General features: G+C 33.9%; 1 protein-coding gene across 2 annotated transcripts in view; it reads left to right on the forward strand.

The window, feature by feature from the left end:
* LOC150103120 (carboxypeptidase B-like) overlaps window positions 1-19,170 on the forward strand; it is a 65,318-nt gene extending 46,148 nt beyond the window's left edge. For both annotated transcript variants that reach the window (XM_090397347.1, XM_090397346.1), the window contains exons 4-11: window positions 3,014-3,110; window positions 3,624-3,725; window positions 13,994-14,098; window positions 14,285-14,395; window positions 14,564-14,657; window positions 14,775-14,977; window positions 15,356-15,440; window positions 18,875-19,170. In XM_090397347.1, coding sequence (XP_090253473.1) covers window positions 3,014-3,110; window positions 3,624-3,725; window positions 13,994-14,098; window positions 14,285-14,395; window positions 14,564-14,657; window positions 14,775-14,977; window positions 15,356-15,440; window positions 18,875-19,053 — 976 coding nt within the window. In that variant the 3' untranslated portion in view covers window positions 19,054-19,170. The remainder of the gene's footprint in view (window positions 1-3,013; window positions 3,111-3,623; window positions 3,726-13,993; window positions 14,099-14,284; window positions 14,396-14,563; window positions 14,658-14,774; window positions 14,978-15,355; window positions 15,441-18,874) is intronic.
* Window positions 19,171-20,848: the final 1,678 nt, after the last annotated feature.

The raw sequence follows: 20,848 nt of genomic DNA on the forward strand, positions 1-20,848 counted from the left end.
TTATTTGAAGGAGCGATGAAAATCCTTTCTCACAAAAATAGGTTATAGAAAACTGTATGACGACTTTCAGTGCTTCTTCAGATAATTCGGGAAATTCACTTCTCACTGAAGGCGAGATCCAGAATGGAGCCAAACCAGATCACGGAATTGCATTTTAAGCCCACTGTCATTTGAAAGCTCAATTAACTGTTCTTTTTTCGATAAAAAGGTTTCTCGTGACTATAAGCCTGAAATAGATCTCGAATCCACAGAAATTCTTATGAAAGTTATTCGGAAAATATGTTTCCAAATTCTGTTTCAGAGTTTTGAGGTGGTCACAAACCCTTTCCAGAAACTCAGAATCAACAAAAATATCATTTTCCACTAAAAAGGAATCCAATGTTGGAAAAGGTGCAAATTGTCTGTCTTTTACATAACTAATGCACAACACCAGTTGTTGTTTTTTCTTGAATGCCTTTATTTTGTCATAGGCATCAAGAACAGTTAAAGAATTTCCCTGAAGGGAGAGATTTAGTTCATTTAATTTCGAAAAAATGTCTGAAAGATAGGATAGTGTTGATAACCATGCTTTGTCAACAAGAAGTGATGCAAAATAAGAATTACGTTCATTTACAAATAATAAAACTTCGTGCCTTAATTGAAATAACCTTGTTAGTACTTTGCCCCTGGAAAGCCAGCGAAATTCAGAATGAAGCAAAGGTTGTATATATTCACTGTCCATTTCATCGCAGATTACTGAAAATAATCTGTTATTTAGTGGTTGAACTTTAATAAAATTAACTAGCTTTACAGCATTATACAGCACAGTTTTAAATTTTGGTGGCATTCCTTTGGAGACTAACGCTTCACTATGTGTGAAACAATGTACCCAATTCATATCCGGAGCCACTTCCTTGACCATAGAAACAACCACCAACTATGCCTGCCTGTAAGGGTGCGAGCTTCATCCGAACAGAAGCCCATGCATTTTTCTCACCGGATCCTTTTGTGTATTATGTAATTATTGAGAGTGTGAAATATTTCTTCTTCAGTTGATCGGGATGACAACGTTCTACAAAACAGAATATCATCATGAATGTTGTTATCATGTGCATATCTTACGTAGCATATTAACTGTGCATCATCTGTAACATCAGTAGCCTCGTCTATTTATAACGCATAATAAGGGTTCTTCTTAACTCTTTCAATTAACTGAGATTCTGTCACCTGCCATATAATTAATTCTGCGACCGACAGTGTCATTTGAAAGAAGAATCAATTAAATCAACATCTTTTAGTGACTTGTTCGCAAACATCGTTTTTACCACATCTTTTATAGCTGGAAGTAGTAAATTTTCCCCGATAGAATGAGGTTGCCCTGTTTTCGCTATGCGCAAACTTAAGATATAGATGCTTCCAGTGCCTTGCTATTAATCGAACCCATGGCCGAAACTACATCTTTCTCGTGATTTAATGTCGCTAAGCGTCGCTGAAATTGGCTTTTTTTTCTTCCAATTGGCTTATTTTTCACATCACAATGTTTAGTTTTTAAATGTCGTCGGAGTTTCGCAGGTTTCATGCACTCGTTCAACAACGCTTCATAACACAAAACACATTGAGGTTTCTGTTCACATTCATCTCCACACCAAGAAAACCCGAATTCCAAATATGAACTATTATATTTCCTACTGTATTTTTTCTTTGAACTGCTTGTTTCTTCTTTTTTAATAGTATCAGATTTACTCGCCGTTACAACACTTGTATACAATTAGAGTTAGCATTACCTGTTTCATTTGCTCTTCTTTTCAAAGACCTAGTTCTAAGCTACTTTTCCATTATTAAAAAACGTTCCGAAAAATATATAAATACTGGGGTTAACTCACGACACACTTTGTCCAAGTATCTCTTAGCACTTCTGAAGATATACTGAGCTTTGGTTGAAGGAGGGAAACCTTCAATAATAAAAATTAATAAACAACAAGCAATTGGTTGAAATGCGGATAACACATGTTCACTTCAAATCTGACAAAACAGCAAGAAGGCGGAAGCAATAAAACTATATTGTTGTTCACCTCACCCCTCTTATTATTCGTCATTCTGCCTCTACAAATTATTGTAGTGCCAGAATAACAAGAGTAAATATAATAAAAGAGCGGTGAAGTGAACAACAACATAGTTCTATTGCTTCTGCCTTTGAACATTCTGACGCTATTTATTTGGTTTTTTTACGTCTCCATTTGATTTCAATAATTTTTACTTACTTATTCAATTTTAATTTGTTTTGTTTGGATAATTAAAAATATATTTATTTGTTTAATTAATTTAAGTCTGCCTGCGGATCACCTGTCCAATCCTGCGGTCCGCCGACCACAGGTTGAGAAATACTGACCTACGCCATCGGAGTTGCCTTAGTGTCTGACGAGGACCAACTAGTTCGAAATAGCTGTCAGGCCAGTGACAACTAATTTAAGCAGTAATAAAACGCGAACATATGGGCTTCTGGGGATCTTGTCTTTTAAGTGGTGCATGTTAAAGAAACTCTGATGGCAAAGGTTATATTTTCAAAACGTTTTCGGTAAATTTTCAAACCCTTTTTTAAGTTTCTTTTTATATTTGGTTATAAATTATGGCTGCATCCATAATATCATCAATCTTAATAACTATTTAATTATTAAATCTATTATTGAGTTTAATTGTTATTAAATTATTAATTTTTATTATTTACTTTTTTGTAGTTTATGTGCTACCTCAACACAAATACAGACTGAAGGCGGTAATAGTTTGGGAGCTTACTGACTTGAACTTGTATTTATTACTTTAATTTTTAATATGATAATAGAGTAACTGAGAGAATGAACCCGCTCGTTAGTGATATTATTTTCTGGCTAATATTTTCAGTTTTCTTCATTGCACACTCAAGACTACGTTATTTCCATTACGAGTGTTTTACAATGTCCATTTATTGTTTTTTATTTTTTCAATGTTTCTTTGAGACAAAATTCACCATTTTGGTTTTTTCCCTTTACTTATGCAGTGTCATCGATTCTGAACGAGTTTACAGAGCCCCATCAAGCGTTCCTATGAAAAGAGCTGCAGACTTCGATCTTGAAGTTTACCACAATATGATGGAGGTAATATGGAGGATGCAATCTACTATTTTAACCCAAGAGGTTATAATAATAATAATAATAATATGAACTTTATTAATATTGCCTAGAGTGGATCTGCTGACGTCTCAAATAATAAAAAATGCTATCATTCATGTAAATAATATTTCATATGAAGCGCATCCCATAGTAATACACTTCTACTTAGATGGCGCTACCTAGTGGCGAGGACGTGAAGTTTTTGGCTGAAGACAGACAAAATCTGTAGGACTATTTAAATTTACACCATGAGTTTTGGAGAAAGAGTCCGATCAAAAAATTATTTATTTGACTTCTGAATTAATGATTTTAGAGCCTTTCTGCTCAAGATCACAAACAAAGTTGTAATTCTAAACGGAATATCCGAAATACTCCTTCCTTAAAATAGTAAATATTTTGTGTAACGCGCATTGATATTTATTGACAGAAAAGTATTTAATTACTTTTTAAACTCATCTCATGGATCATATCTCATGTAATGTTCTTTCTTTCTTTCAGATAAACGATTACCTTTATTCTTTGGCTCAAAAATATCCCAATCTTGTAAAAATCAATACTATTGGCACAAGCTACGAGGGCCGTCGAATCAGAGCTGCCATGGTAAGTTACTTATCAGATATTCGTATTAATTTTTTAGGGACATTTCCATCTACGAAAGTTAGGAAACATGCAGCACATCAGTATTGTAGGCTGACCAAAGTCTGGATATTTTTTCACGTCTTTTTATGCTTCCTTACACATGGGGGTGTTGGTGATATCTAAATATACCCAATGAAATTTTAATAATGATAAAAAAAAAAGAAACGAAAGTTATAGGATATAAAAAATGGTTGGTTTAAAAAAATTCAACACACTGTGTAGAGAAAATATCAAACATACATCCAAATTAACGCTTCAGATAATTTGGTCATTTTGGAAGTCGTTTTTTTTTTACGCCATTCTAAAAGAAGAAGCCATTAAATCCTTCTCTTTGTAACATTTGGTCAGAAAATGAATCGAAATATCAGATTTTCATCACTCTAGTACTGTCCGACCACAGAAGCGAGAGCCATCTTTGGCAGACTGCCAAGAAGAGTCAATTCATGTTGAAGGGGGAGAAAGAAATGAAGAACGTACGAATTGGTCCCCAACGCGCGAAATCACGTGCTTTATACGTCAAATTTTTCCGACTGTTATACAAGCAACATAGTTACCACTTAAAAAACTACAATGATCCTCAAAGAGAAGTTAATTTTCCGTGTAATATGGATTCTCCTTCTTTTGACATGTGTCGAAGGGTCTCGCATCTGTGGGCTTACAGTAACCACCTAAAAGCTAAAACAGCTTACGCTTAATATGTCAAATGATTCAAGTGGGTAATTCACGCTATGATATTATAATTCTCAAAATAATTGCTTTTAGGAATTCCCCGAGTTTTTAGTGTAACACATCTCTGGTCTTGCTAAACTATGAGCGGAACAACCTAATCTTGTTTACATGTTGGATTTGCTTTTATACTACGTTTAGGAAGGGTTTGCTTATTACCATACCAAAAAAAAAAAAAAATCAGCTAACGCCTTTTTATTCCCGTAAATACGGGAGTAGGCGAGGCCATTTAGCCCTATCTAACTTTTGGAGACTGAGTGGGCAGTTCAATCTCCACTGGTACCCAATCAGCGACAGATGGCCCAAGGCTATCACTAATTAAGCGGTACGCAGTGAAGAGAGACGGCTCAAATGTGCCGCCATCTCGTGGTCTCTAACCCTAACAATATATTTAATGTCTGAAAATAATGTGGGTTCTACGGTCGATTTTCTTGAGTTTACAGGACGAAAAACCCGAGTTTCCGGGAGGAAAAACCTGCTTGCCCGTGCCAGAGATCGACTAACTCGGGAACCGGTCGAAAAAAGGCTTAGAAAAATTTCCTATAGTCGCCGACTAGACTCGAAACCAAGACTTCCTTCGTGCGGCCTAGCGCGATGGTGTGCAAACGCCACATCCACTGAGCTACACAGGCTTATTACCATACCGATTTTTGTTTTTCATTTTGAGAACTGTCTTCAAATGCGTTTCTTTATTTGTTTAGTTATTCAGTCTTTATTGCCGTATCGTTTTTTTGTTTCGCTTTATTACAACTGCACGAGAGCGAAATAATTATCTGTTAGTTTGCTAGCAATGATTGCTTCTGTTAGAGCTCTTTGCCCGTATATCTGGGTGATCGATATAGTCAGAGGTAATCGAGTTCCAATTTATTTCATCTGGTGTCGATAGTTTCAAAGGAAAAAGTGCAGTTATTCAGTAATATGGTAGATGGTTATTCTACCGAGTCCGATTCTAGTTATTGAATTCTTCAAAAGTTTGTTGATATTAGAAAACTTTAATAAGCATTTTCTATTTCTGATTCATTAAAAAGACAAAAAGAAACTAGCAATAAAGCGTCGAAACCAATTTTGATTTTTCCCGTAAACCACACTGACGTGGTACACTCCGTGATGTGTCGGGTTAATTTATTGCTAGTGTATACGAGGTCACTTTTCATTGTATGGCCTCGGGTTTGATCAGCTTGACCAGTTTGTATTGTTTCCCAATAACTGAGAATTGGGAACGATCTATGTGTGATAAAGTTTATGTAAAACTCAATAATATAGTAATAGAATGAATCCGAATAACCAAAAAAAAAAAAAAAAAAACCCAGTAAATCACATTTTTGAAGAAAGGAACTCGCGTCAGTTGGACAGCAAAACCAAATTTGAAGATTGTGTATTAAAACAAGTAAAACGACTTTCCTTGTTTTAATTGAGACTTTTATTTGGTATGTATACTGTCATTTCAAAAGTTCTGCACACAGCGCATGCGTGGTTGGAGGATAATTGCAATAGCTTCGATATTCGTGTCATTTGTAAGCCTGGCACATGTGCTCGTTTTCTGTTTCTGACATTAAATAAGACTTCTGGAATGAAGCAAGAATCTCAGTCAGGTAGGATATCGCGCACGCTTTGCATGACAATGAGGGACGGGCTTCACTGAAGCATCTGATTACGTGACACTTCCATAGAGGTCAAGGACTCTGAAAGTACTTTAGGCAACCTACAACACTGCAATGTCCACGTCCACAATATCCCTCTTTCAGGAAAATCCCTGATTTACTCGTATGGGGATGAAAAACATGAGTTTCAGATAGGAAAAAAAAAAATCTGGTACCTCCTCAGGAGATCGGCTAACTCAACTTCAATTGAAAAAGCCTATACAAAGATTCATTTAGTCACAATAAGAATAGAACTCACGTCTTTACCAACAGATGGGCACAGTGCCACATCTTTCTTCCAACTGCGCTAAGGAAACTCTTTGGAAAAGTGTGGATGGCAAATACTTTATCATCCCCTACCTCCCGTAAAGGTCTGATATGAACCGGCTCTACAGACATCGATCGATCAGTTTCTTCAGAATACAATATGTAGAAGGATTATATCAGTCTGTAAATCTATTTTGTTAAATAAATGTTTGTATCAATAACAGATATACTTCGTGAAAAACGTTTGAATTAACCGCCATACACAATGAATGAAAGATCACTACAATTTCTGAAATTATCTCATTTTTGCCCTCTTTTAGGTTAGGAGGTCTTATTTTTAATTTGGGATTAGTTTGTTTTAACTTATACGGGTTAAATTTTGTTTTCAGTCTGTGTTTTGCAAAATTCATCTAATTTGATATTTTTGACTTGTACACAAATAATTTCATAAAGAAAATGTTACAAACATGATAAGCGACTACAAAAGAAAGATTTACTGAATCAATCGTCAAATATGCTTAAATTTAGACATGGAATTGCAATAAAAAAAAAGAAGTCAATTCTCTAATACTGTGTTATAACGAAAAGAGAATAGGCGGAGCTCTTTTAGCTCTATCTTTTTTAAATTCCATTATCCGTCACCAGTAAGAGCTCACGGTTATTCGATGGTTTTCCAGGCAGCGAGAGAGTGCAACGATGATGGCTTCCATATTGAGACCCTAAGCCATAACACTTATATTCTTCTCTGATCTACTTTCGATATGTACTACGATCGATTTTTTTCTGATATGTGGGTTTAAAATGCCGGATTTTCGAGTGAAAAATTTGCTTACACCAATGATCGACCAATTCAGGTACAAGCTGGGAAAGTCAAAAAAAAGTTCCTCTAGTCATCGATTATAATGTAACCTATAACAGTCTATCTTCTGGATGTCTAGCATTATGAAACGTTGTCAAAAGTCTACAATCTGAGAATTTCTTAAATTTAATACTTTATCTGCTCTATCTCTTGAGAGAAATTCATCTTACAATCAATGAACTATTTCATGAATTTTGCCATGAATATTTTAAGGTTAGAAACAATTTATTAATTACTATATTAAACAAGCGGTTCCTTCTAGGAAAATCAAACTTCAACTAATATAGTTGTGTAAAATTTTGCTGTTTATATAGAGCATCATCTGTTGAATATTTAGTCCTTTGAACTATTTGAATATTTAATCAGTATAGATATTTATTTACTTAAATAGAAATAAATAGATTTTCTATGTTCGTCCATGACAACTCGCATCATTTCTTGAAGCTATCAAATGATGCGAGGTTCTAAATTCTGAAGGGAATGAGTTAACAATGCTTTAACAACTGAGTAATTCAAGGTTTGCTCTTATTTGTAAAAAGAGAAAAAACTTTAATAAATTACGAATGTTTATTTGCTTTTTAGATCTGATTTCCTTTGCCAAAACCTCTTACATATCATAATCGTTCCTCAAAAATGATTTCATAAAAAAAAAAAGAAAAAAAGTGATCACTTCATGAACAAAGTTGCACCAAAAAAAGAATAATATAAATGACATTGTTTACATTAATATCTTGCTTTTCATAATAAAATGTGGATGTGACGTAATGTTCCGTGAAATTTACGACCGCACTGCCCTCTTCCAAAAAGGTTGGTTATTTAACAATAAAGCTACTTAAATAAATTTAGTAAATATTAAAATTAAGATATTAACTTAAATGAATGAGAAACATTAATTGAAACGAATTTAATAATTTTTTTAAATTTAAAAAAAATTAACATTTTATTATTTCTCAGATAAATTACATACATTATATGAACACAATTATGCACAACAAATACTTTCTCGTACATAAAGTTTTTTTAAAATAATAATAATAACAATAACTGTTTATAACGTATATTATTATAATATTCATAATGATGATTATTACAGATGTTTCTTTGCAATTTTATACTATATATACAATATCAATGGATATAATCACTCTATATTACATACTTTTGTTACAGTTATTACAAACATTATATACATTTGATTATATATGATGCATTACTTACATTTGTTTACATATGATACTACATTACATATATTTGTTTACATATAATACATGCATTACATACATTGGTTTACATGTGATACATACATTACATGGATTTGGTTACATATGATACATCTTGGATGAGAACTAATTTCTCTGCTTTCATCCTCGAAGCTTATATGTAAGCTTATCTGAGGATAGCACAGTTGGTTATTATTTATTTATTTATTTTTTTTTGTTGGGAAGCTACGAAATCTATGATTGAGAAATTCGCGCACACGCACACGCACGCACGCACGCACGCACGCACGCACGCACGCACGCACGCACGCACGCACGCACGCACGCGCACACACACACACACACACACACACACACACACACACACACACACACACACACACACACACACACACACACACACACACACACACACACAATAACTTGGAATGTTTTGATGCGTCGCTAAACTGGAAGACTGAACGAATATATTGTGTTTCATTGCGTTTGTATGGTATTTTGCGTGTTTCTTGTTCATAGTATGTCCTTAAGAGTTCTTTTCAGGCTATTGTATTTTGTAAGGTTTCTGAATTCATAAGGTAATTTGTTTATCAAGTCTGAGATGTAGAAGTTTCGCGTGGCCTTTCCATAGTGACTATTGTATTTATATATGATATAATTAGTTGTCTGAGGTCTTGTTATATGGTATGTATTTCTGACTGTCCTGTGGTTGGCATCGAAATAATGTTTTAGAAAAGCTGCATAGTGACATAAGTGTTTTGCTGTCAGTATTTTGTGTTCTGACATTGCAATGTATATAAGATCGTTATTTTCTCTTTGTTTCCAAAAGATCAGTCTTATCATTTTGTACTGTAGCGACATTAATCTATTTAATTTGTAGGGTGCACAGAAAGCATACGTTGTTATAGCGTATCTTTATTTTGGCATAGTGCTTTGTATGTTAGTGTTTTTAGGCGTATGGGAACTGTCTTTTAACATGCCGAGTTTGCCACTTATTGTTCGGAGTAGGTTGTGTAGATGGTTTATGTGGCTATTCCAGTTCATATCTGCATCGAAGTAAAGTCCAAGGTATCGTATTGTTTCAAGCTGAGTGATTATAGTGGTTTTGCTGTTTTGTGTGTTTTTTATGTTGGAAAGTGGATGTTGGATGGTTATATATTTGTTATCAACCCGGTCGAGTCAGTGGATTTCTGAATATCATTAATTTTGTCTTTTCTGAGTTTAGGTGTATGGAGTTTTTCGTGAGCCAGTCTGTGATCAGATTTATGTCATGTTACATATTTGTTTGGGCCATGCTTGCATTATTATGGATGGATATTAATGCTGTATCGTCTGCCTATTGGAATATCTTACCTTTGAGTGGTAGCTGATTAATATCGTGCGTGAAAATGTTGAATAGAGTTGGGGAGAGTACAGCTCCATGTGGTACTCCACAGGTTACTAGTAGCTCTCTGCTTCGGTTTGACCCGATACATGTGATATGCTTTCTATTTTGAAGGTAGTTTGTAAACCACTTGTGCAGAGGCCCGTCTATTCCAACATGCCTCAGCTTTTCTAACAAGGTTTGATGTGTGAGTGTATCGAATGCTTTGGTTAGATCTATAAAGACTACCATGGCTATTTTGTTTTTGTCTAAGGCGGTATTAATTACGTCTGTAAAGTCTTCCAAGAGAGATGTTGTTCCCTTATTTTTCTGAAAACCATATTGTGTTTTGGGGATAATATGAAAGGTCTCTGTGTATGCTGTTAGTTTCTTTAGTATGATCCACTCCATAATTTGATTGTTAATTGGTAATGTTGCTATGGGTCTGTAATTGCTGATTAAATTTCTTTTTTCATATTTATATATGGGTGTGATTATGGCAGTCTTCAGCATACTTGGTATCTCTCCTGTGTTAAATATTTTATTATTTAATTTTAGTAGGATAGGACTTAAACTAGTTGCATGTTGCTTTATATCTTTAGGTCTTATACCATCAATTCCTGGGCCTTTGTTTGGTGATTTGATGTATTGAAGAGGGAAGTTCTGCTTCTTTTATGGTTGGAAACCATATTGTCTGTTTTGATTGTGGTCCAAGTGGAGGGTCATGTTTTGTGATTGGGAGAATATTTCTGTGTAGTTCTTGGATGGAGTAATATTGGTTAACACGTTCATTGCCAATCACGCGATATCGCGCGATACGAGTTCTCACCAAACGACCCATCACGTGTTATCGCGTGGACGTCGCTAACTAAATAAAAAAATAAAAAAAAATTGGCCACCACACGAAATTCCAATTTTCAGCTTGGCAATGAAAGTGTTAAAGTCATTTGCTAGTTGATGGATAGGTTTTGCGTCTTTCGTGAAGCTGTGTTTTATGGTTTCGGAGGCGGTGGTGTTGGGGACACAATCTAGCATCTCATTGATCAGATGCCAGGTTTGTTTCATGTTGTTTTGTGCAGAGGTTAGTTTGTCTCTGCATTAGCTTCTTTTTGGATTTCTGATTTGTGTTGTAAGGTGATTCCTTGTTATCTTATATTCAGTTTTTAAAGCTGTGTTATTTGGATATCTCTTTAATTCTTTCCATAAAGCGTCCTTTCTGTGTATTTCTAGGATTAAGTTTTGTGTTATCCAAGGATTTTGTGTTGTTTTTGAACGAATTCTGACTTTCTTTGTAGCTTGCTTATATATTTCCTCCAGTGTGAGTTTAATGTTGTTGTGTTGTTGTATAAGATATCTGCTGAATCTGATGCCAGGTGTTCCCAATCTGATTTTCTTATTTCGTGGTTGACTATTTCTTCGTCTATTATTGTTTTCTGTCGCTTTTCTTCTGTGGACATTGCATGGATATTGTCTTGGTGTGCAGGTTTAGAGCGGTGAAGTAATGGTCTACTACTTTGCACTTTATGACTGATGCAGTGTAACTGTTTGGTGGTGCTCGGACGTTATATGATCTAGACAGGAGGCAGTGATACTATTTCCGAATATTTCTTCTCTAGTACATGATGTTATTGTTGGTATTAGATTATACATGGATAGCGTGTCTACGTATTATACAGTGTTGTTCTGGTTTTCGTTTGCAATATTTATGTTTATGTCGCCAGTTATCATTAGGTATTCGGTTGAGCATATTTCTTGGCGTGAAAGCCAGCAATTGAGTTCGTGCAAGAATTTTATCATGTTTAGGTTTGATGGCCTGTAAATAGCATTTAGTATTATGGGATGCTGTCTATTGGTGGTATTAGTGATTTCGAGGCAAAGGGTTTCAGCATGCTCAAACTGATAGGCCTTTTCTTTTGCTATTAACTTTTGTTTGATAAATATTAATATTCCACCCTCTTTGACGGCATGATCTATGTTGTTGGAAGCCTGGAATTTGGAAAGCAGTCGCTTCGTCATTAGTTATGGATACTTCTGTTAGAATCAATATATCAATAATATCAGCGTAATTCCTCAGATAAGCCTGTAACAATAACCGATGTTTTCGGATGCTTCTGATGTTAATATGCACGATTGAGAGACCTCTCGCTTGTGCTGTGTTGTTTACATGCATCAAGCGATTCGAACGTACAATTACTGATGTATTCTGCTGTAATTACATCTATCTGATGGTTCACATCAATTTTTGTTATGTTGAGATCTTCTTATTGAACTAAGTTGGAGTCTTTTGTTTCACTCTGGCAACCTATCTATATCTTCCGAGCTTTTTATTTGCATAGACTTTGAAGTCTGTGACTTTCTCAAGAATATTTTGCTGTCTTTGATCCATAAAAATTGATACTTTTTTCTGTTTTTTCTTTCTTGCTTGGTTCAAAAGATTCTGATTGAAAGGAGTTAAATACTCAGATAGAAAGATTGGCGTATTGTCTTGCGATGCATTTAATTCCTTGACTACTGTTTTTTTTCAGTCTGCTGGCTTTTATGAGATTGTCTCTCGTAGCCTTACTTGTCAGACGGATTATTACTGGTGAGGGTCGTGGCAAGCCTTGTTTTTTGTTCTTCCTGGGAATCCAATTTATGGTCTGAATATCATTATGCTGTAGGGGGATGTCAATTGCATGGCCTAAATTTAAAACTACGTCTCTGAGATTTTCTGTGGATTCAGTTTCTGGAAGACCGTTTATGACAAGGTCTTCTTTATGTTATTGGTTTAAAACTTCGTATTGTAGTTTCAGGGAATTAAATTCTTGACGAAGTTCCGATGTGTCTTTTATCAATTTGTGCTGTCTGCCAATTAGTGCGTTAATGCTGGTTTTAATGTCTTTTACCATTTGTAAGACTTCTTCGACTTTTGAATTATTAAATTTAACAAACTATACATGTTCACTAATTTTTTTGTTATTTGTTTATTCTGTTTATCAAATAGTTCTTGGACAAGATCTGCCAAGCTGTCTTTTATATTTTCTAAACCTTTTTCTAGTAATAAATTTACGGAACTCAAATTATAACACTCACCGGTATTTTTTTGTCTGTTCAGTTCATCGTCCGATTCTGCCTCCGGTGTAATGAGTTGCGTCGTGGGTGGCGGCGTTTTTTTGTTCTCTCTGCAGTATAGGCATTTCTATTTCTCTCGCTTGGCATTGGATTTGCGTTACCATGTTGTTTCTGAGATTCCGGAACATGTAAAGTGAAGATTCCTAAGGCATTTATTGCAGGTTATATGACTTCTGTCGGATGATAATTCCTTCAGGCACTTGTTGCACTTCATGGCTCACCTTTCTTCCCTTGGACAACTGTAAAGATGGCGACGTCCTTTGTTCTATGCTCGTTAGTGACCACGGTGAACTCTGCTCAATTTTCAGCACACTCAAAATTTGGGTTTCACTTGGCCGATTTCGGTGAATTATATATCACTGTCTTCAGCGTGATAGGAAGAGTTACTTTGTGACACTTTTAAATTAACAACAGAAGTTTGAACCACATTAAAGTATAAAAACTGGACCAGTGATACAAACCATGCAACCGTTCGTATGCATGAAGTGCAACATGCGGTGAGCCATGAAGTGCAACAAGTGCCTGAAGGAATTATCGTCCGAAGGAAGTCATATAACCTGCAGGAAATACCTTAGGAATCTTCACTTTACATGTTCTGGAATTTCAGAAACAACATGGCAACTCAAATCCAATGCCAAATTAATAATAATAATAATACTGTAATAATAATAATAATAATAATGAAATATATAATCATATAACACAGTAGACGGATTCATTTATATGGTTAGAGTTTAATTCGGTGTGAACCGCGAAATCTTTCATGAAATTAATTCATATAGTTTATTCTGGGGAGGGATAGTTCTTTGAACAAATCAGTCATGAACTATCTATCTCTCGTTTTTAATGTGCTTAGTTTTTTTTTAAAATGTTTTTAATTTAGCAACCAGCATAAAAGAACGTAATAATTTTGTATTTAGTTAAATTTTAGTTAACTATTCGACAAAACATAAATTTTAAAAGCGATTTTATTGCAATGCTATTAGTGAGTAATTACAACTTAGATTTAAGTGTCAAAAATATTTGTTTTTATTCTTTTACAGATCACTAGTGGTCCCAGTGGTTCTAAGCCTAATATTGTCATTGAGTGTGGTATTCATGGAAGAGAATGGGCAGCAACAGCTACAGGTCTTTACATCATTAATGAGGTACTATTTTTTCAATCGCAATATATACATTCCAGTTCTCTTTTTGTTGTGGTTTCAAATATGGTATACTTGAAATTTTCTGTGAATAATTTTCAAGTGAAAATTTATATTCAGAATTAGCTAATCAAAATAAAAGTCAAGATAATTTTCTTTCTTAGAAAGAAAAAAATATATTTTTTTTTTCAGTTGGTCACAAAATACAAAACCGATGCTGAAATTAAGAATCTCGTTGATAGCTACGAATTCCATATTGTACCACAGGCCAATCCTGATGGATATGAATATTCCAGAAATATCGTAAGTTTCATTAAAAATGCTTCAATTCCCTTTTTATTAGTATCTATTTGGATTCATCTAATTTCGTTAAAGTTTTGCAATATTTAAGAAATTATTTTAGTGAAAATATTTTCAAATAATATATTGGGTGATCCAGAAAAAACACATATTGAGTTCGTTTCTTTTTAGAATCGTTTATGGAGAAAAACTCGCACGTTGCATCCTGAATATCCTCTTTGCTATGGTGCAGATGCGAACAGGAACTTTGACATCCACCATTGTGGTAATACTTTATTGTGGGTAATACGTTGTGGTAATTAAAGACTCCTCTACTTTTGGAAGAGGTTTATTGCGTTAAAGTTATAACCTACATTTTTGACCAATGAATTATATTTTGCAGGTGCTGGAACTAGCAGTGATCCTTGCGAAGAAGACTACTGTGGAGAATTCCCATTTTCCGAGAAAGAAAGTCAGGCAATGCGCGATCTTCTTCAAATGACAAGCATAAACAACAAAGCATTTTTTGCACTGCATTCTTATTCTCAATTGTGGATGAGTCCTCATGGATACACTAAAGAGTTGCCTCCTAATTACGAAGATCTGGTAAGTGTCGTTCCTTTTTCGTTTACATGATTGATTTCGTGCTGACCTTTGAGATACAATTAGTAAGGAATACAAATTTATTTGTTTTAAATAAATACGTCATTTTATACTTAATGTGAAAATTGTTCAAATGATCAGATTATTGTTCTGTTAAAAAGAATTAAAAAATCAGTGATAAATCAGTGATAGTTGTACAAAACACGATTGTTTCATTTCAAAGGATAATCTTTTAGAAGTTCTACCTAAAATTCTCTGATCAGTTGACCTCCTTACAAAAATGTCTTTTTTTTTTTTTTTGTATACTATGCTCTGTCCAAACATTTTACAGCCACTGGCGTTTTCTTTCTTTTTTTTTTAAAATATTATTTTGCTAAATAGGAAAAGGTTGGTACTGCTGGCGTTAAAGCTATTAAGGCAGTTCATGGAAAAGAATTCCAGTTTGGAACGATAGCAAACGTGATCTGTAAGTATATCCTTGGTATAATGGAACACGTACCCTACTTTTTTATATGTACTTTTAGCGATAGTAACCAGCAAAACTTTTTAACAAGTGCTTCTTTTCACAAAATCCTTCCTGTTTCACAAAACATGGAACGCAACAATCAGAGCATTTAATTTTTAAAAATTATCTCCGTTTCAATCAACAACCAAAAACCAAAAATATGATACGGGCATATATTACTCAGTGATAAATCAGTGATAGTTGTACAAAACACGATTGTTTCATTTCAAAGGATAATCTTTTAGAAGTTCTACCTAAAATCTTTTCGTAAAAATCATATTCTTGTTCCAATCTCTTTATTTCCCATAACCATATTTTTAGTCTATCGTTTCAAGCAGATGTAGGAAATACACTTTTAGGTTTAAATAAACTTATCGCTCTACTGATTTTCGGTTAGCCCACACCTATACTACATATACAAATATTTATTTGTTATTAAGCATTCGTCTGTACCAACGATAAAGACCTCGTTAAGAAAATGTGGGTTATACAATATATATGTCCGTGCGGTTAGCCTAGTGGCTGTGCCCTTCGCAGCCATATGCCTGGGGAAGGAGCGTCCTGGCTCGACGACGTGAGGAGCCTAAGGATCTTCCTCAGCCATAGCCAAGTTAGCCAGGTGTGGACAACAGGATTTTTCTCACCAGTTTATCTGGGGGTTTTCATCCGGCAAGCAGCCAAACTGGCCCCCCGTGAACACACACAGATTAGTCATAGGATATAGTACGGCCAGGAAGGCATAGGAAAACCTCCTCGCCCATAGTTATTTCCCTAGATGGTGGCGTGTATATAGCTGCTCCTAAACCGCCGGAAGGCCACAACAACAACAATATATATCCAATTAGATTAGTGGGCCAATATACATCTTAAAAATAAATGTTACAGATTTTAAAAATTTTCTATCTATACATTTTTCATGGCTAACTATTTTAAAAAATCACTCACCAGAATGAAATAATTTAGTTACCGATTTGAAACATTTTACGAAGTTATTTTTAATGGCATACTACACTACTTCCATGTACACTATGTTCCAAATTTTACCGCCAAAATTTATGTCATCTGCTATAGTACGCCCACAGATTCGAGACTCTTCGACACTTCTGCGCATGTCACAAAAAGGAGAATCCATTCCGATAATAGGGTAATCAATCCGTTTTCTGGGATGAGTTGTTTATCATTACACGTCGGAAAATTAACTTCTCTTTTATGATCATTGTAGTTTTTAAAGTGGTAACTATTTTGCTTGTGTAACAGTTGGGAAATTTTATCTATAAAACACGTCATTTCACATGTTGGCGACCAATTCGTACGTTCTTCATTTCTTTCTCCCCTTCAATGATAACTTCCAAGAATTAATTAAATCTTATTCTGAAGAATTGAGTGATTCCGACCTGCTAAATTTAGATGCACAGCGGGAAGATCCCGAAGAATATGAAGAAAATTTAACCACTGATAGTCAGCCTAAAGAGATTTCACAGAAACAATTTGAAAATATTTTTCGTACAATCGAAGTTTTTAAGCAGCGATGCTTAGAGGCTGACCCTGATGAAGAGAGAAGCAGTAAAATTTGCAGAAGAGTAGAAGAGGCACTAAGGCCATACCGTCGGTTGTATGAAAGAAAGAAACAAAATGCCCGCCAAACTACGTTAGCTCAATTCTCTGTTAAGCAGCAGAAGAATAAATTTATATTCTGAATATGTTTTATTGTCTTTCAGCTTCATGGTTTTCCTTTAACTAAGCCCTGAGACATACCCTAATTCTTTTATTAAAAAAATTAAGGGTCAAAAAAGAAATTTGAGGAACGAATTATACTTTTCCCCACAGGTTATTATATTCGATTAGTGCGTTTTCGATTAATGCGCCTGTTTTTAAGAACGTATTAGGCGCACTAATCGAGGGATTTCTGTAACTGTAATTATTTTTGATTTAACGAATTCAACTTTAACAACAGTATCTGTACATTATCAAACGTTAAAAATTGATAGTGACTTTTTTTTTAAGTGGTTCTAAAAACAACCTTACATTTTAAAGTAAGGTTATCATGTCGCAGATAAGACAGGGTAGACGACGCAGTGAGCTGATTGACATTTATTATCATTTTCAGTTATATTTTAAGCTATCATATTAAATCAAATGTTTGATGAATTAACTATCTGAATTAAAATTTCAATTTTCGATGGAGATAATTTAATATTTTATTTTAAACAAGATTTAATTGAAAGGGCAGCATATAGGATAAAATAATTACGAATCAAACAAAAATGTTGTCTTAATTAATAATCTTTGTAGACCTAGTTGGATAATGATAAACATATCTTTTTAGCTCGATATCATTACCATGTTTTCAGTTGCATCAAGTTGTTCAGTAATTCATGGTATTTCCTTCTTTTGGAAATAATGTTAATGTAATCAGATGTTTACTGTAAACATCTGATTACATTAATACTAAATGTAATCGATTCATGCCTTCCCTCGAAATGGAAAACTCAAATAAGTCTCGCCAGGTCTAGACCTAATGTACTAATTCCATTGAATTAGTACATTAGATCTAATTCAATTATTTCTTAATACACTTAACATGCCGATTAATAAATAGAAATAAATCCTTTACTTCTTAATACACTTAAAATGCCGATTGCAAATTTATGAGTGTATCATGTCTGATTTTTACCGAAATTTTATGAAAAAAAAAATGCTTTTTTTTTTCTTGATGCGGACGATGCGATCATACCCACAATTCCATATAACGTTAGCACCTACACCGGTTATATATTTTTAAATGTTGACGTTGTTAAACTGAGCTTGTAAATGATGCAATATCGGATGCACTATGCAAACAATTACTGATACTGTACTTAATTCGGTATCATTTTAGGTGTGATTCCCCCCCCCCCCCCCTATTTGGATAAATTTCTTCCTAATGAGAATAGAGTTTACGTGATCTCATTAGGAAGTACATTTTCTAGCTGCTACATTTTTCTTTTGAGAAAAAAAATTAGTAATAATATTTATAATAATAATTGAGTACTGCTGTATGAAATAAATAATAATACATCTTTAACTGCAAAACAACACATCAGACAAGACCTCCAAAATATGAGTTGTAGAATCAATTGCTAATTAAAGTTGATGTGTTTGTAGACTGAAAAAAAAAGGAGGTTTTTTAGATGGAGACGTTTACCAGTTCGTAAAGATAAACATTTCTGACCTTGGAAATTATCGAGTGCTCCACATGGTATTTGCTCACTTTCTAAGAGAACATCACATTAATCTCTGATTAATGAAGTAATCCAAAACAACTTAACCTTTAATTAACCTACTTTGCTAATCAAGTAACGAAAAACCCTTCCTTGACATAACTCAGTTTTATTTTGTTTGTTTTTTTCACACAGATGAAGCAACTGGATCTTCTGTGGACTACGCATACTCCAAATTGGGGATGAAGACAGCTTTTGCACTAGAACTCAGAGACAAAGGAAAATTCGGATTTCTTTTACCTCCTTATCAGATTATTAACACAGGAAGAGAAACATGGGCTGGTCTGAAAGCTGCCATTAAAGCTATTCCTTAGTTCTCAATAAAAAAATAAAATAAAAATAAATAAAGAAATGATTTAAATCGTTCATATTACATAAACACAATTTAGTGTCATAATTTAAAAACAATTAAGTTCTTAATTACAATAATGATTTCCTACTTTGTTTGTAAAGGAATTTCTGTCCCTCCCTTTTTTGGGGGGGGAGGGATTGCTTTGCATTCTATTTTTCTTTCCAAATGTAATTTGATATTTTGCCAAAGCATGTCTTGGCATTTATTTATTTTATCAAATGGAAAAATAATAAAATGCATTTCCAACTAAGAAAACTATTTTAAGCAAATCCTACGCCATGTCGAAAGAGTCACGAAGGGTTACTCTTCCTACATAATGGCGATTCAGGTACATTACAATTCACTGTCATACAGACAAACCCATTACCAGCGGCTTTCTGCTAATACACTTTGAGTAAAGCTTGCACTGCGAACATTGTCAATTCTTGTCTGGAAATTTTACAGCTGGCTTTATTTTTATGTTTACGGACGCTCCAATTAATTGCAGTTCTCTGGAAGAAATATATATAATTGCTTCACTATATATCCCAGCGTTTAGTAGGCCGATGTCATACATAAACCCTCTCTTTTTTTTTTCTTTTGTGTGTGTGTGTGTGTGTGTGTGTGTGAACTCGTTTGATAATTAAGGCGGTAAAAGGCCTTGTTTTCGGAACCTTTTCTCTTTATTTTATCGAGTTATAAAGTCTTCAAATCCCCTAAAAAGCCTCATAAATGTTGGCATGGCAACTGACACTACATATGAATGATTTTTCACACCACGCGAGTTTTATTTTTTACTAACGCATTTGTCTATATTATGGCCATGTTGTTCCTTACTTAAAAAAAATAAATAAATAAAAGTTTTTTATGTAATTTAAGATTTAATTCATTTATTATAATATAAATAAAAATCGCAGCCGTAACAACACTTAGTCATACTTTAAACTTACTGAATAGTTGAATGTGAACTGATTGGGCATGCGCGTTGGGAAGTTACTGTAGCAACCAAGGGTGTAGATTACGTAACTGAAAGACCAAAAAGTAGTGGAAAATTCTCTAGATGCTAGTAGTAGAAATTTTTCCATTTTTATTCATCCCCAGGAAAATTTTGTTTGCAAATTTTTTTTTCAAATTTTATTATTATTAAATGTTTTTTTCTCTCTCCCATTCCCCCCCCCCCCCAACTTGCAACCAAAGAATACGAGTATCTATTGTTTAATTTTTGGTAAAGTGATAAGTAATAAATTAACTAACGTAAATTATCTTCATAAAAGATAATTCATCTCATATATTAATAAAATAAATTAAAATGCAAAAATAATATTACATTACATGAAAGGTTTACATATTAATTTATTTGAATAATTCAATTAATATAATTAATTTAACAAGTACACCTTTTTATTCATATAAATTTTGATCTTGAAATTGATAGCCGACGATAAGCGCCATGGTTACCTATTAATTGATGACGTCATTGGTGATCTATTTTTTTTGCTAAAGCGATAGAACTGTTTTTAAAAACTTGAGTCTTTCTGTGTATTTTGGGGCTTTTCAGAAGTCCATTTTCACACATAACTTACTTATGGTTATTTAATTTGTTATGTGTTTAATGAAGAAAAAAGAAACATTATATATGAATATGAATTTCCTTGTAGTTAAAGAAACGTATTGTTTTAATTAATTATGATGTTATTAAAATTATTTTTATTAATATTTAGTATGTTAGAGGAATTTGAACTCTGGTCGTTCCAGATGCGAAGGCACTTGTATGTAAG

This window comes from Typopeltis vanoorti, chromosome 9 (assembly GCF_054136105.1).
Source record: "Typopeltis vanoorti isolate ZY-2024b chromosome 9, IOZ_Tvanoo_1.0, whole genome shotgun sequence".
In the NCBI taxonomy this organism is placed as follows: Eukaryota; Metazoa; Arthropoda; class Arachnida; order Uropygi; family Thelyphonidae; genus Typopeltis; species Typopeltis vanoorti.